At 59.9% G+C, this 17,104-nt stretch overlaps 1 protein-coding gene across 1 annotated transcript in view; it reads left to right on the top strand.

Annotated features, from left to right (window-relative positions):
- The window catches only part of LPCAT1 (lysophosphatidylcholine acyltransferase 1), a 43,847-nt gene extending 27,432 nt beyond the window's left edge, over positions 1-16,415 (top strand). The window contains 10 exon segments of the mRNA XM_047729794.1: positions 390-450; positions 700-758; positions 2,785-2,819; positions 4,230-4,284; positions 6,459-6,541; positions 9,557-9,682; positions 10,247-10,400; positions 11,425-11,523; positions 13,062-13,200; positions 14,645-16,415. Coding sequence (XP_047585750.1) covers positions 390-450; positions 700-758; positions 2,785-2,819; positions 4,230-4,284; positions 6,459-6,541; positions 9,557-9,682; positions 10,247-10,400; positions 11,425-11,523; positions 13,062-13,200; positions 14,645-14,829 — 996 coding nt within the window. The 3' untranslated portion in view covers positions 14,830-16,415.
- Positions 16,416-17,104: the final 689 nt, after the last annotated feature.

Here is a 17,104-nt window from a genome sequence, read left to right as displayed (position 1 = left end):
TCTGCGGCGTTTCTGGTTGCTGGCCCAGCTGTGCCTCGGCTCTGGCCCTGGTCCCGATGCCTTCAGCCCAGGGCCGTCCGCTGAGCTCCCCTTCTGTGTGTCTTTGTCCAGCTTTGCCCCTGGGGGGACCCCGCTGCGCGCTGGTGGTACATCCAGGCGGTGGCAGCCGGGCCCCACGGCGGCCGCGATCAGTCCCGGGCACGCGCTTAGGAGGCGGGCGCCAGCCCCCAGGTTCGTTGTAGAGAACTCCTACCCGGGGAGCACAGCCAGGCGTGCTTCCGTCGTGTGCCTAAACCACGCTGAGAATGATGAAGTGTCTGGAGTGCAGAAAGTGGACTATTTCCGGATTACGTTCCTTCAAAGCGGACCTTTTCTCTTCTCATTCCAAGATAATGATTTTTCCAGAAGGAACGTGTACCAACAGGACCTGCCTCATTACCTTCAAGCCCGGTATGTAATTTTCTTAAATTCTCTGTTTTTCCTCCTTGAGCGAGTCGGGGAGACACTCCTGGGTCCCTGCGAGCCTGTGGTTTTCCCTGGCGTGACTCAGCCCACACCCCCGTTGAGGAAGCCTTCCGGGCACCCGATGACCATCCACCGAGAAGGGGTGGCAGAAAAGCTCATTTCCCCGGGCCCGGATGAAGCGTGCAGGGAGAGGAACCAGCGGTCCAAGTAAGACGACGCCCCTTTTCCCTGCAGGCGCCTTCATCCCGGGGGTCCCCGTGCAGCCCGTGGTTCTGCGGTACCCGAACGAACTGGTGAGTGTGTTTTCCTGGGACTATGGTGAGTTGCCTATTGGCACGGGTCACGAAGCGGGGGCCCGAACTCCCTGCTGACGGGTCCTGCTGCGTTGACGTAAGCCGTCCCCCCACGTCCTCTGCAGCCTTTGCTCCCTGGTCACCTGGGAAACTGTGACATTAAGAGAGTCTACACCCTGAAAGGCTGGAGACGGCGGGAGGGAAGGGAAGTAAGTGAGTCTGTACCAAAGGAGCCTCTGCCGGTGCATCTGAGTCTGTGGGGAAGGCGTCACCTGTTCTGTCCGAGCAAAGCGCAGGAGGGGGCTTCTGGGCCCCAGAGCACCTGGTGATCTCGACGGGGCCCCGGCTCGGGGGAGGCAGGAAGGCCGGATGCAGCCTCCACGGGTTGTGGCGAGAGGCTCGCCGTGGCATCCGTTTCCACATCTGTCAAAGCAGCCGCAGCTGTCCCCTCCCCTGGGGGCTCTGTGGCCCTGCCACACGTGTCCAGCTCAGTGGGCCACATTCCTGGCGCAGGCCCCGAGCCTCTGCGGGTGCTGCTCGGTGCCCGGTGCGTCTCGCTCGGCCGTGGCCCCTCCAGGTGTGTGTCTTGCACCCGCACGGGCTTTGGGCTCTCCCAGCCAAGGCTCGTGTCCCTGGGCCCTGCCTGGGTGTGAGCTGCCCTGGACTGTTGACGGAGGACACCAAGGTGGGTTTGCTCAGTGCACCGAGCTTTCTCCCTGTCACAGCGTGTCTTTATGACGACAAAAAGGAAACTCAGCCGCCCTAGCACCGTGGGGCCTGGAGTTGCTTGTCTAGACGGCAGCATGCTTACGTGTGACACCTGCGGGCGTGAGGGGCTGGCCCCCTGCTTCTGGCCCAGACCCGGAGGGTCCCAGATTTGCACACCAGACCCTATGCCTCCAGGTGCTGACAGCACAAAAGAGGTTCTCCAAGGGGAGAGCGGTCAGTCAGTCAGTGTCGGTCAGAACCCGTCGCCACACGAACTGACAGATAAGAGGCTTCTGACATTAAGTCCCTGAAACTCAGAAGAGCCACGCTTGTTCGCCAGCGGCCGACAAGAAGAGAATCCTCGGCGGGTTGAATTCTAGATTTTCTTTTTTTTTTTTTAAGCCTGTTCCATGGGCTTATTTTCAGTAAATCGCCTTACTGGGTTCTTCCAGAAGCCTTCAGCTTAGTTGCCAGAGAGGCAGCACTGCCTCGGTGCGCCCTCAGCCCGCCGGTCTGTGGCAGACCTCAGCTGCCCAGTTTCAGGGAGGGCCTCCGCTCACAGCTTGGCGCACGGACCCGTGCGGAGGAGCAGCGGCCACGGGCAGGGTGGGGGCCGGGGTGTCCCCTGTAGCTGGCGGCTTTTCCGGAGCCCACGGGAAGCAGGCAGGGGGTGTCAGGACTCCAGAAGAAAGAAGCTCACTTGGGACCAGAGTCAGGGCAGAAACAGGGTCTGTGTCCTCTAGCGTCCCCAGCTCGGTGTCTGATGCAGCTGAGACGGGGTGGGGGGGGCCTTTAGGCGCGCTTAGTGCCTCGCAGTGGTTTCTTCTGCTCCCCCGCAGGCCTGGGCTCATCTGCTGGGCGTCTCCGGCCCCGAGTGGAGGCCAGGGCCTTGGGGGTCCACGGGCGTGTGGGTTGGAATGAGCCTCACGTGGTGGGTGATGGTGATGGCGGACAGTGGTCACTGGGACTGCTCGCCCAAAGCAGGTTCCTGGGCTGTGAACTGATGTTGTCAGGGACTTAAACACAGAGGAGGCTGGAAAGCGGAACTGGGGCGGCAGCTCAGGCAGATGTCAGAGTTGCCGACCTTGGAGCCGTGGGAGGAGAGGAGTGTGTCTGGGTGGCCAGGAGGTAATGGGCACCCACCTGCTCCCCTGTTCCATAGTGGACTGGGGAAGAAGAAGGGTACCAGCATTCTCTGGGGTCAGAGGTGGGCCAGGTCGAGGGCCAGGACAGACGGCGGGCACACCACGGAAGGAAGGGCTCCCTCCCAGGTCCCTGATTGCCAGCTGTGATGTGTTTTGCTCCTTTCTTGCCCCAGGACACCATCACGTGGACGTGGCAAGGACCCGGCGCGTAAGTCAGACCCTGTGCCGTCACATTGTGTGTCCTGTCCTGCGGGAACGCACAGGGGCCACGCAAGTCACTGCCTTGCATTCTGGTTCCTTTTGCAAATGCGGAAGCTCTGAACATGGGACCCGCTGGTGCTCGATGGTAGCAGTTAGAGTCTGCTGCTGCGAAACTAAGTGTGCAGACCTGGCCCGTTCACACACTCCTGGATTCCAGGACCTAAGTTAATGGTCTCCCACTCCAGGGGAAGGTGACTGTGAGTGAGCTCAGTGGCCACCATCCCACTCACGTGCTGCAGTTCCTAGAAAAAACAAAAGGGGAGCTGCAGAGACGGCCCTTCTTTTGAACGGCTGCGCAGGGGAGGCACAGGGTTCTAGGACAGCAGGCCTCCGTGGTACCAGTGTTTGACCTGGCACAGCAGAAGGGTGAGTGGTGGGACCAGGCAGAGCCCTCCCAAGGCCCCCCGGCAAGGCGTCTGGAACGGATGCTGGGGGTGAGGGCGGGGGGTGCCCTGAGTGGCCGCATTTGCAGCCCGTAGCGTTAGCATTGCTGAGGCCAGAGTGTGGGGTGGATGGTGAGAAGCAAGGGGGCATCTGGGAGAAAGGTGTGAAGGGGCTCCTTCGGGCCCTGGTGGCCAGGCTTGGGGCTGATGATGGTCAGAGATCGGGGCTATAGAGAGGGAGTTTGGAGCACAGTTGCCTGCTGGGGAGAGGAGCCATGCCAAGGACGAGAGGCTCCAGACGGCTCCTGTTTCCAACTTCTACAGAGAGACGGGTGGTGGTGTTTGTTCTGCGGTCCGGAGCTCAGGGGCTGACCTTGCAGATGGCACGACTTAGGACCTGTTGCGTCTGCGTGGCCTGGGGACAGCCAGGTCCGGGACAGTGTCACATAGACGAGGTTTCCTGAGCCGGAGGACACGTGGGGAATGGGCGCCTGCAGGGCAGAGAACAGCTGCAGGGGTGGGTGCATCTGGCGGGGACACTGAGGAACCCCGTTTGAGAAGGGTAGCCCTGTCCTCATCACAGTGCTGTGAGGCTTGGCCTTGGCCTGAGGGGGACGCGGCGTGCCCTGAACAAGGTAGCTGCCCTGCAGGGGTCGGGCGTTGGCAGAGTTTGCCCCAGAATTGAAGTCATTTTTTTTTTTTAAGATTTTTTTTTTTTTTTTTTTTTTTTTTTTTTTTGACAGAGATCACCAGTAGGCAGAGAGGCGGGCGGGGGGCGGGGGGAAGCAGGCCCCCTGCAGAGCAGAGAGCCCGATGCGGGGCTCTATCCCTGGACCCTGAGATCATGACCTGAGCCGAAGGCAGAGGCTTTAACCCACTGAACCGCCCAGATGCTCCCAGAATTGAAGTCATTTAATTAAAAGAGATTGAGAATCTTTTAACCAAAGCTGTAAATCTGTTTGTTCATTTTTAAGGTTGGAGACCCTGTGGCTCACACTGTGTCAGTTTCACAATCGTGTGGAAATCGAGGTTTGTACAGATGCGCGTTCAACAACCTTACGCTCGGGCTTGCAAAGGTCCAGCATCAGTGTCCAGATGCGGCATGATGCGGTGTTGCGTCGGGGTGTCTGTAGCTGGAGTGTCACGTCATGTGAGGTCACAGTCTGCGCACAGCCAGCGCGAGGCGGCCTCTGGTGTGGTTTGTGCAGAGCGGGTCGGAGACCCAGCCGAGTGATACACTGTTCCACCATCGGCTCTGGCGGATCCAGGGTTAGCTGGTGTCTGCAGGGAACACGGCACGTGGTCAGAACAGATACAGTGTTACTCAGCCCTTCTTCCGTTCGGATACTATGGCCTTGTCCCTGCGGATACAGAGTTGCGTTGGATGAAGACAACGTGACCTTTGTTTCCTGTGCGGACGTGAGGTTTGACCAGCGTCTGCAGATCCAGCATCGTGTTGGCATCTCTAGAGATAAGGGTGTCGGTGTCCGCACAGACACGACTTTGGCAGTGTCACGTTGCTGTCTGCACAGGTCCGGTATTGTACGTCATCTGGCCTGCTCCGAGGTCTTCCCACTTCTCTTTGCTCCTCAGACGTACTTCCCTGGGCCTTTTCACCGGTCACATAGTGTCTCCTGCAGGATTTTGCACGAATCAAATAGGTTCTTAAACATCGACAAGGAAGTTAGACCCTACTTTTATCATGGTTACCGGAGTTTAACGGTGTTTAACATTGGCACACGTGCAATGGGTTATGTTTGTGGCATTTTTACTTGCTACTCTTACTGCTGGATCACAGAGATCATACAGATCTGTCATCCGGTCGTCCTGTTTGATCCGTGGTCAGATCCCACAGCCTGCCTGCAGCTTTCAGCCCAGGAGGTCCCGAGGTCACGACACCCCTTCTCTCAGCTCCGTTCAGTAGCCACATTCATGCAGCCTGTACGTTTTATCCAAGTGGGTGAGGAGTAGAGTTTCTTTTCTTAAAAGGGGAATCAGTGGCTACCCTGCCCCCGACAGAGGAGTCCAAATGCAACGGAAAGGGTTTAATGAGGCAATTTGCTACCTTCTGATAAAAGTTGCAGAATTGCACTGAGTTTACAAGTGAGCCTGGATTTCAGCCAGCTTCCAGTTTCTTTCAGTATAGCAGAAGCTACTTAATTACAACACACTGAGCGGAAAGGTCCCTGGCCCGAGTCCAAGGGGGCTGGCCATCCGCCAGGACATTACGTGTGGCTGCTTCCTGGCCTCCTGTGTGTGCTTCTCTATTTCAGGCCTCGTTTCCAGTTCTCAGAGCTCTTTATTTTTCCTAAAGATTTTATGTACTTATTTGTGAGAGAGAGAGCACAAGCGGGGTGAGCCGCAGAGGGAGAAACAGGCTGTCTGCTGAGCAGCCCAATGCGGGCTCGATCCCGGGATCCTGGGACCATGACCTGAGCCAAAGGCAGACGCTTAACGACTGAGCCACCCAGGCGTCTCCACAGTTTTCGGAGTTTAAAGGCAACTCTGAATTTTTGAACTTGCACTAAGCGTCTCCCCTCGTGCTGTGCTCACAGGGGCCTGTGAGCGGGTGAATGGGGTGAACGCCTGAAACCGTGTGGCGAGAGCCCATGAGGCTTCAGGACGCCCCCGCGGGATTAGGGGTCTGTAGAGCGTGTGCTGGGGGAGGGGCTGAGTGTCTGCAGGAAGGAAGAAGCGCTCGGGGATGTCTCCTCTCTGCCTAGCAGAGTCGGCACGGAGCGGGGGACTTACTGACGGTGCAGAGTAAGTGTCACTCGTGCAAGATGCACGTTCCCAGGGCAGTGTGTGATCCTCTCAAAAGGCAGGGGACACCAGATCTCGTCTCTCTTCCACGTGGACGCAGCGTGTTGTGGTATCCCCCAGCACAAGCAGAGATTTCTGGAAAGGGGAGCATACTTGAGAAAAAGTTCTAACTACTTTTACGTAGTTCTTTAGCATCCGAAGGGAGCTTCCACGTGACGTTAGAACCGAGTGCGCACACGAGCTTCTGTCCCGGAGGCATCGTGGTCATGATCACACACGTGGACGCGTGCATCTGGGTGCGTGTGCCCGTGCACCGTGACCGCTTTGAGGGTGGTTCTTACGGAAGCTGTTTTGACAGACCTTCCTTGCGTCCAACCAGTAAGTGCGCCGGGGCGGGCGTGTGACACGCTCTGGAGTAACGCAGCCTTCTCTGTGCTCAGTTCCTGCCTGTGTACAGCCCGTCGGAGGAGGAGAAGAAGGACCCTGCGCTGTACGCCAGCAACGTGCGGCGCGTCATGGCCGAGTGAGTGTGCCCCTTCCCGCCGGGTCAGAGCCCGTGTCCGCGGCATCCCCTGGGAGCCCTCGGAGTGTTAGGGAGCCCTTCACCAGCCCGTTCCTCCTTAGCCCAGCCCAGACGCGCTCAGTAGCCCTCGGAGAGCAGGTCGCGGCGGAAGCGAGTAAGTGCCTACCGCGCGCAGACTGGAGGCTGTGTCAGCCGCCGGGCTCCCCGGTCCCTGCTGCGTCGCGCACCGGGTCTGCGTCTTTGTGGCTAAACTCGCTCAGTTTCACCTGCGTGGGTCGGAGCCAGCCGCCACAGCGCCGGGTGTGTGCGCCCTGGGGAGGCAGGCGGCCACGGCGGGCGGCCCCCGGGCAGTGTCTGCGGGGCCTCCGTCCGGCTCGCCGAGTGCGGCGTGGGAACTAGATGCCGCATCTCCCAAGTGAGGCACGCTCGCTCCACAAGTCTCTCGCTTCCCAAGTCCGCACTGTCCCCAGCTGTCTTGGATGAGGGGACGTCAGCCTAAGGCCTGCACAGCCTCGCCCGCCGTGTCCCAGCCTCCCTCTCTCCTGCTCCCGGGCAGCAGGGGCCGCCTCTGCGTTGGGCCACTGCGGTGCTGGGAGGGGGTCTCAGTGGCTCTGCAGGCGTCCCCCGTGGCAGGCTCATGTGGCTCTGGAGGGGTTTTCCCAGCGCCGTGGCTGAGCAGTTGTGACCGAGGCAGGAGGTAAGCCCCCTGCCCCACTGTGTGCGCATTAGAACCCCCATGTTCCCACGTTCTGTGCGGCCCTACCAGGCCAAGTCACAGGTTCAGCATGCGGGAGTTAAAGCTCCGCGGGGTAGGCACACGCAGTCCACACGCCCCTCAGGAAGGCCGGCGCTGGGGACAAGGCCCGCGGGACACCCCCAGCCTCCTCGGGTGCCCACTCCCTGGACTTCACCTCCCGCTCGCTCTCAGAACCCCACACCAGGATGCGTGGGGGGCGGTCGGCCATCAGGATGCCCTCAACTCTCCGTTCAGGGGAAGCCAGGTTGTTCAACCCCTCGACAAGGATATCGTCTCCACAGAGTCAGAGGCTTGACAGGTTGGGGGTAAACTGCTTTAGTTCTTCAGATAAATTAGCTAATAACATTTAACAGTAATTATGTCACAGACGCTCTGCTCGTGGAGGGGAAGCACCCCACATCGAATGGAAAAGGGCACATTGGCCACAGGGCAGCCCCTTGCCCCCACAGCCACAGGAGAACCCAGAAACATGGAAGTGGGTTGTCGCCTTCCTGGCCCTTAGACCCACCGAGAACAGCCTGGGACCCGCTGAGCGTCGCCGGCAGCCCCCGCGCGCACCTCCCCCCACCTCCTCACGGGATGACCCGAGGCGCTCCTGGTCATCCTGCCTTCTGTCCCCACACGATGATACCTCAGTTTGCCGAGTGGGACTGGACTGGCCGTGGAAGGACTTCAAAGCCAATCTGCCAGCCACAATGGCACAGTGTCATTGTAGCATGGTGATGATTAAAAGCCCATTCAGTTATGGGGGACAGCGCTTAGTTTTAAATACTTGGCAAATATTCTACCATTGTGTTTCCTGTAATAGAAGAAGGTCATTTTTCCTGAAATCTGATGCCGTTCTTTAGAAGGGCTGAGCTCTGACTTGGGGACACAGCCAGCCCTTATGAAGGTGACCCCCGCGACTTGTAAGACGAGTTGTGCTTCTGAATGAGACAGCTGGTGGCGTGGTGGCCTCGAAGGCACCTGCTGCACACTTGCTTCCTAGCAGGGTGGAAACCGCAGTGATGGCTAACTTCTTGGGGCGCCCCAGGCTCTATATAAGTGGACTTTGGGGTCCACTAGTGAGTGCTCATGTTTAGTGCCAGATGTGAACTTGAAACGCTGTCTTTCTGTACATGTCAGCATTCAGAGTACTCACTGCCCAGTGCTCCTATCAGAGGCGTCTGGGGGCCGGGGTGCTTTTGTGGGCGTGCGTGAGAACTCTGGTCCCACAGGGCTCTGGGGCAAGTGCCTGGGCTGGAGCCCCTGCTTGGGCCCCTGTCACCTCCCCCCCACCACCGGCCCCAGGTTCCTTGCCGTCCTTCTGTCCTGCACAGGCCCCGCCCAGATGTGCCCTCTTGGGGAGGGACACATGGGAGTGGACAGGGGAGATGGCTTTTCCTGTCTGTGGACAGCTTGGGGAGATGAAGTCTGTCCTCCACACGCCCAGACCCAGGGGAAGTTTTCAGGGTGTCCCTCTACAAGGCCTTCCCAGCTTTACCTTACGGGACACAGGCTGTGGCGAGGGCTTCTGCCGTCTCCTGGGGCTTGCTCTGCCGGAGTGGCTGGAGACGGCCTTGCTGTGTCCGCAGGATCCGAAGGGACGGAGCGCTCCTCACGGCTGCATGGCAAGCCCCCAGCCCAGGCTCGAGAATGGTTCACCGGCTCAGCAGACACCCTCACACTCGTGTGTTTTAGTCTGGTTTTTCAAAGTTGCAAATGTCGGCTTCGTTCTGATGCTGAACGGCTCCGCCCGTTCCCCGGAGCCTTCCGCGCCCCGAGTGCCGCAGACTCACCTGGGCTTTCTGGAGCAGAGCTACCGCGCTCTGGCTGTGGCCCCACGCGGGCCTCGCGCGCTCTCGGGAAGCCTGCTCTTCCCACGGTCTGCACGTCCGCCCTGGACACCACCTGTGTTCCTAGCAATTTTTTCTTGTTTAACTAAAACAAGTTTTGCAGAGACACCAAATTAGTGCGCAGACACCTCAGCAAAAGCATGACTTGCAGACAAGCCTTGCGGGCCCCAGAGGGAGGGGTGGCGGACCCCAGCTGCACGTCCTCACGCACCAGCCACAGTGCGCCTTGGGCGCAGGGGTCTCGGTGGGACGTGCGGCAGGCGCCACTGCTGCACGGACCTGGTTGGGAGCCCCGAGGGGTGGGGCCGGGGAAGGGGGCCCCTGGTCCTTCAATGCGCTCGCTGTCCTGTGGTCACCCTGGGCCGCCCTCCTTGCTCTGCTGCCCTGGGGCTGCTTGACCGTGGTGCCCTCCCCTCTTCGCAGGGCCCTGGGCATCTCCGTAACCGACTACACATTTGAGGACTGCCAGCTCGCCCTGGCGGAAGGACAGCTCCGGCTTCCCGCGGACACCTGCCTTCTCGAATTCGCTAGGCTTGTGAGGCGCCTGGGGTGAGTGCGGCGCCTTTTCTTCCTCAAGCCCCTCCCTCGCTCGCGGTGGCTTCTCCGGCAGCACTAGTGGGGCTCGCTCAGGAACAGGGAGAGTTCTGAGGAGCACCACTGAGACGCTTTTTCTAAGACAGGAGGCTTCCGGGGACTCCTAGCAGGCCCTCCCTCCCCTGCCGTTGTTGGTGACCGAGCTGGAGGTCGCCGTGGGTGCTGAGGGCCGGCTGGGCCTTCAAGCAGATAGAAGTGCTCGTGCTCAGGGTTTGCGGGCGCTTTCCCAGTATCAGCTTCAGTCTGCCTCGAGGTGTCTCAAAACTCTCAGGGCTCAGCACGGGGCTCCCCGTGGACGGTCCCACCCACCTGCCCGAGAGGCGTCCGTCCCTCCCGCGGAGACGCTGAGGCGGGATCCGTGCTGTGCCTTCAGACTATTAGAACACCTGCTGAAAATGACCCCGCTGTCCGTTGTAGAAGTAATTTTAATGTTTTGTTGAGTCTTGTTACAGTAAACATCCTGTTTTGCAGCATTCTGTAATTTTAATGAAAAAAATCTTTTCCTTTTTTTGTGTGTAGGTTAAAGCCAGAAACGCTTGAGAAAGATCTGGCTAGATATTCTGAAAGCGCCAGGACACAGAGGGGAGGACGGATGGGCCTCCCCGAGTTCGCGGAGTACCTGGGCGTCCCAGTCTCGGACACGCTGGAGGACATGTTCTCCCTGTTTGATGAGGTGGGGCCGTGGCCCTGGGAGGGGTCTCCTGGCAAAACCTCCAGCTTTCCAACATGTATTGTTTTAGTTAGAAGCGTTGCCTGGGGATTTGGAAGGAGAGGGAGAACGGCCCCTCCTTGCCCTGACCAGCCCACCCTGTCGCTTGGATGTTTTCTCCTGTGGTTTGAAATGCACGTAGAAGTTTGTCACTTAAGTTAACATTTGCTGATAAACCTGTAGTTTGGGGTTTTAAATGGGATCTCTAAAAAGCCTAAAAATATCAAACCATGTGCCCTCCTCCAGAAATCCAGGATTTCTGGATGGGGGGCCTCTCTCCCGACATTCGGCACACAGGGTAACCCTCGGCCTTCCCTGCGGCGCGTGAGAACTGTCCCCATGCCGCGCTCCACCCAGTCACCCGTCGTGTCTGGACCAGGGGTCCGTGTTTGCCAGTACAGCCCTGGACGTGGGTGGCCTTTCAGGGCCTGGGTGTGGGAGACTGCGCTGGGAGCCTCCCTCCGCCCCGCGCCGGCCCCTGGCTCGTTCCCGCTCCCTGCAGCGGCCCGCTTGTTCGAAGCGGCAGCCTGTCCCATGGTGACCCCAGGGTCGCTGAGGACCTGCTCCGTGGCACTCAGCGAGTGTCCAGTGGGCCAGGCGCCGGGTGTTCCTCACATCGCGGCTGGGGGCTCGCTGTCCTTCTGCAGGCTCACCGCTCTGCCACGGGCCACTAGGTCCTCAGAACACGAGTGTGCGCTTGCCGCGTGCGGGTGTTTTCCTCGAAGGAAATCCTTAGCACGTGACGGCCATCGTGTGGCCTGAGCTTTCGTGAGCTTCATATGCCAGACTCACAGGCCCTGGAACTTGATCACAGTGGCCTAAAGAGGGTGTATGGTGTGGCCCCTCGCGAAAGCCAGTGGGTTATGAATGTTCTTCCAAAAATACTCGTTTGGTGGAGGCAGATAAGATCCGACGTCAGTGTTCAAGCCCGGGTCTCCGACCCGCGGGAGGGGCCCGGCTCTCCCCTGAGGGCACGTCTCGTCCCCAGAGCGGAGAAGGCAGGATGGACCCTCGGGAGTACGTGGTCGCCCTGTCTGTCGTCTGCCGGCCTGCCCGAACTCTGGACACCATCCAGCTGGCATTCAAGGCAAGTGTGGCATTTACAGGAGTTTAGCCTGTAGGAACAGTGAGACGCAGGTCACGTCAGGCCTGTGCTACATTCTTATAGCCCCGTCCTACGTGGCAGACTTGCCCTGTGTCTGACTGCCGTTTTCACGGAAGCTTGTATCTGCCGTCGTTTGTACAAATGCCCCCCAATCTCCACAAAAGCCTTCCTGTCTGCGGTCTGTACCCCACACTCTCAGAAGGGCACGGGGTCTGGTCTTCGTGAGTTCCAGCAGGCCTGGACAGGGCTGGCGGGTGCCCCACACCCAGTGCCGTAATGCAGCCATCCTGGACAGGCCCCCACCTCTCAGGTCCCCCAGCACGACCTCTTCATCAGCCCACTGACTTGGGTTGCAAAGGAGCTGCCTGTCCAGAGCCCAGCCATTCACCCTGCTGCAGGTGGTGTGGGAGTCTCAGAGACACTCATATGGGGGTCCCTGCTCACCTGCAGATTCTCCTGGCTCACCAGGACAGCGTCAGCTAGGATAGTTGTGGGTTGGCTTTCCTCATCCAGAAACACAGTTCTGTCAGGGTCTCAGAATAGGTAGCTCTTACAGGTGCAACTCCTAGTAGCCAGATTCATGAGAGCCTGATGTATAAGCCAGGCAGCTGCTTATCTCTCACTGTTTGGAGAATCCAGGACCCCAGCAGACCCTCTGCAGAGCATCGCTGGGAAACCCCCTTGGTGCACGGTGCCTCTGTGGGTCGCGCCGTGAGAATTAACTGGGTGACACTGATATCTGGTGGCTCCTGTCTAGAAAGACGTGACCGGCCTCCTCCAGCCCGAGCAGGTGCCTCTAGGGCCCTGGGCCTGCGCCTGGCTTATGGCTGCTCTGCGGCTCCTGCCTTCAGCACAGCCCGTTCTGACGGACCCCACCCGGCAGATTCTCTGCTGTCGGCTTGTAGACTCTGGTCTGGGAACGGTGGCCATGCTCCCCTCGTCTCTCCCAGCTCAGAGCAGACCATTTTCCGGGCAGTGTCTGCCGAAGCCCCCGCTGCAGGGGCAGGCTTACCCGGCTGCAGAAGGAGGAGGGGGCCGGGGAGAGGGTGACCCCCCTCCCAAGCCCGAGTTGCTGGGCCTGCCTGACGGGGCCCACAGCCTCTCCCTGCAGGACCCACACTGAGGCTCACAGCACACACCAACCCTTCAGGGCCTTGCTCTTGGTCACTCTCCGCTGGGCCCATGGGCCAGCCACCCCCTTGGCCAGCCAAGGAAGGTGGTGGTTCATTCATGTCATTGAGCAAAAGCCCACGAGTGCCCACATGTGCCAGCGAGCCCAGGGTGCGGGCTCTGTCCCTCTCCCCGGGAAACACACGCCGCTGCCTGGGGCGCCCTCTAGTGGGAGCGCGGGGCGTGTGCTCAGAGCTCCCTGCCCTGTGGGGATCCGTGTCCTCGGAGTCCTGGCTCTTCCCAGCCGGTGGGGTCGGGCCTACACGAGTGCTGGGAACCCCATGAGCAGAAGAAGCAGGATGCCTGCATGGTTGGGGGGGTTATGGGGTGACGCCAGCCTCTGCCGGCAGATGTACGGGTCACAGGACGGTGACATCAATGAGGACGCCCTGTCCAGCATCCTCAAGACTGCCCTAGGGGTGGCAGAGCTCAGCGTGACCAACCTCTTCCAGGCCATTGACCAGAAAGGGACGGGGCGGATCACATTTGGTGAGTGGCCCCGGGGGCAGGGGGAGGAGGGGCCCATTGTGCAGGGGTGTGCCTGGAGGTGGGGCACGGGGACACAGTGGGAGCGACGCCCATGTGTGCTCACCAGGGCCATGCTGTCCTGTGCAACGTGGAATTCCCAGAAGGAGGGGTTGTCCTCAGGCCTGGCAGGGGCAGGTTAGGGGGTCTGGAGTCTGTTGTACGGGGGATGGATAGAGCCAGAGCCAAAGCCCACACTGGGAGCCCCAGATCCATGCCATCCCCAGGGACTGCAGGCAGTGTGGGCTGAGGCCGGGCCGTGACAGCCCACGGGGGTCCCTGGTCTCAGTCCCCCATGGAAGCAAGAGCCTGCCCCTCAAGGCCGACCACTGCTGGCATGTCCTTGTGGGCTGAGGGGCAGGGGGGCTCATCACTTTTAGCCACGCAAATTGGGACAGCTAAGGTCCTCGGGGACTCAGACCTGAAACCCACTTGTAGGCTGAGGGAAAGGGATCTGGGGTGGTTGGGTCCCCAGAAGGCTGCCCCGCTCAGCGGGCCCACCAGTGCGCACGTTTGGAAATGAATGTATTCTCGCTAAAAAAGAGGAGACATTTGCTCAGGAAAGGTCACGGTTCATGTCTTGTTTGGACATGTTTTTAAAATTGCAACCAAATGTCAGACACGGGTGTGTGTGTTGATTTAGAGCGTGTGTGTGTGTCTGTGTGTGTCCACCTGCTCGAAGAGTAGACCGTGCGTCCCCGTGCGCTCTGGTGGTGGGCTGGGGAGGGGCTGTTCACAGTGAGCGCTGACCAGCTGCAGACGTTTCCCAGTAAGTCCTTCAGTGCCCCCAGAGGAGCACGGGTGGTTTTCCCTGGGGTCCGTAGTCTCCCACACCCAGGCCTGTGAGTGTCCCCGTGCTCTTGGAGGGCACTGTCCACCCCAGGACTGGGTCCCAGGGCTGTTGGGAGAGGCACTGCCTCAGACCTGCTCAGCCCTGTGACCGGCACAGACAGTGGCCCTGTCTCCCCGGGCGCACGTCTGGTCTCTCCGGAGCACGGCTGTGTCCCTCAATAGCTCTTGCCATGCCGAGATCAGGTCCTCACATGGACGCTTTGTCCTGTCCCCAAACCAGATCCTCTGACGAGCAGTGCCTTCCTTGCACACAGACCCAGAGCACACTGCGGGGTTCCAAAGCCTGCTCTCTGTAGATTTTCCCCCAAAAGGGCATGCCGAGAGCCCTGAGCTGGCCGCTCTGTGATGAGCAGCCGAGAAAACGGGAGGACCCTCCTGTCCCCTGTCCCATCCCCTCTCTCCCCCTTCCTCTCCTCTCCTCTCCTCTCCCCTCCAACCTCCCCTTCCCCTCTGAGGGCATGGGTTCCAGCCCCGACGGAAGGGTGTGAGGTGGGGGTGCCTGCCCCCGCTGAGTCCAGGTGTCTGCCCCCAGCTTACCCAGTACCTCTTTTTCCAGCGGATTTCTGCAGTTTTGCAGAAACGTTCCCCAACTTCGCAGAGGAGTACCTATACCCCAAGCAGACACACTCGGACGGCAGCGCACAGACGCCACTCGCTCCAACCCCCAATGGCTTCTGCGCAGACTTCAGCCCCGAAAACTCGGATTTTGGAAGGAAACCTTTCCGTGAGAAACTGGACTAGGACAGAAGGTTCTGGAGAGATGTGGCTCTGTGCGTGTGCCGGCCTCGGCCCGAGTTCCATGACACCCAGGGTTGTTCTAACCCTGGTCCTCCGCAGGGAGCCGTGTAGGGATGGGGCTGTGTGAGCCCCAGGGCGCTGTCCCTCCCGCGACGCCGGCTGTAGCCGAGTCCCCTGCACTGTCCCGGGTCACTTGCCACCGTGGTTTTCCCTCACATTCCTGTCGGAGTCTGCGTTCGGCGGCTCGCACAAGTGGACGGGCCTCCACACGCACAGGCGACACGCGTGAGACCAAGACGTGTCACGTGCATTTTGATTCCAGCACAAATCCTCTGCCGGCCTCTGTGGGGTCACAGCGAGGCAGGGCCTGTCTGATTTTTAAACATTTCTATATTTGTGAGAACTCATGAGTATTTTCTAAACTTCATTTAGATACTTCAGGAAGCATTCAGCATTTTTAAAAAAAGAAGAAAAAATTGTTTTCTACTTCATTTTTTCCTTTGAGGGCCAGAGGATATTTATTTATGGGCCCTTTTTTGATAGAACCCGAGGCTGTCTGGGGCTTTGACTTAAACCTCTCTGTGACCTCTCTTGACCAGGTACATTCCAGCGTCTGGCTCCGCCGCACACCCCGGCCCAGGCGCCTTTTCTGCTTCTTTAATCCCTTTCAAACCCCCTCTTTTTTATAGACGTCACCAGCTCGGTGTTTGTTTAACGTCATGTCATCCACGTCCCTGTGGCCCCCGGCCCGGCTGGGGCGACTGGCAGGGCACTCCCTGTGGACACCTGCCCGGCCGCCCACCCGCACCCCTCGTGCATGCCAGCCGCGTCCCGCCCCGCGGCCCCCGCCCAGCGTCCTGGAAGGCGCCGGGGCCTGCACCTGAGTCGGGGCGAGGAGCAGGGTCTCCGCACACGGGGGGTGGGGGGCTCCCCCACCCCGGCCCAGCCCGGCCTCACAGCTCCTGCCACAGACGCCCACTCTTCAAGCACACGGGACCACAGCCTCTAGCTGGGTCTGAAGCGAAGCCTCCAGGTTTGCTTGGGGAAAAAGTCCTTTTGAATTTTTAAATGAATTGGATTTTGTATTTGGGTGTCTCCGTAGAACGTGACCACCAGGGCCACCAGAAAAAACACTCGCGGGCCTCCCCGGGCGTATGGGTGCACACTCCCACCCTGCACACGCGGCCTCCCCGGCGCACGGTCGTCGCCGGCTTGTCGCTGCAGGAGGCACAGAAATTCATTCTTCGAAGAGGAACGTCCAAGGGACCCATGAAGGAGGCAAACAAACGAAGATACTCTGCGGGTGGGGACCCCCACGTGGCCCCCGCACCCCGGGTCTGCGCATGAAGGGCTTTTTGAATGAGGCGCCACCGAGCGTTCAGGAAGAGTCTCTGAGAGCAGACCCAGAACGGACGTTTGTCCCTCCCGATCCCCTTCCCCGCCGCCGCTCCGCGTCCTGGACCGAGCGTGTGCGTAGCCTGGGAGTCCGTCCCTTCGGTGGGATGGGCGGACGGAAGAGGCCCCAGGAGGACTGGGGTCCCTCGGGTTTTCCGTGGAATGAATAAAATGTAGTCTCGCCCACATGACGACATACTTTGTTATGCGTGTGGCGTTTTATCCGCGAGACCACAGCAGAGGTGCCCGGGCGGCTCAGTCCAGGAAGCGCCATAACTCGACCTCAGCCCCAGTCTCGATCGCAGGGTCATGAGCTCAGCCCCACGCTGGGCTCCCTGCGGAGTGGGGCGCCTACTTAGAAAATCAAAAAGAAAAGAAAGACAACGGCAGACGTGTCTTGGGCTGTGGCAGAAAACCAGTCAAGGCTGGGTTTCTCAGCAAGTCACCCAGCGTGTTTGGAAAACACAAAATTGAAATTCTGTAGGAAAGTCTTCCTTGATCCCAGAGGCAGGCCCGGCGCGGTGCAGCCTCATCAGGTCAGTGGCCGGCACTGGGAGGCAGCGACGCGCGTGGCCGTTTGCCGCAGCGCTGGGTTGGCCCCCAGAATCCCCTAGCGAAAGCCGTAAACGCACTTCGTGAAGCCCGAGCGAGACGGGATCTCGCACTCCGTTCTCTGCTCCAGGCAGTGAAGGCTTAGAATTAGAGGAAATAGGGCCGAAGCATTACGGCCTCCGAAACGGAAGGAAAGGGGGTGAGGGAGTCGCTGGCTCCAGGGCTCCACTAGAACGAGCCGGTCCGCTCAGCAGCACGTGCACCAGGGGCTGCACGGTTCTGCCCCTGGCGGTCCGAGGAGGGCGCCCAGGCACGCGTTCCACTGGGACTC

The sequence above is a fragment of the Lutra lutra genome, chromosome 5 (genome assembly GCF_902655055.1).
Source record: "Lutra lutra chromosome 5, mLutLut1.2, whole genome shotgun sequence".
In the NCBI taxonomy this organism is placed as follows: domain Eukaryota; kingdom Metazoa; phylum Chordata; class Mammalia; order Carnivora; family Mustelidae; genus Lutra; species Lutra lutra.
The sequence above is the reverse complement of the archived record's forward strand: the minus strand, read 5'-3'. Positions and strand labels throughout refer to the sequence as shown.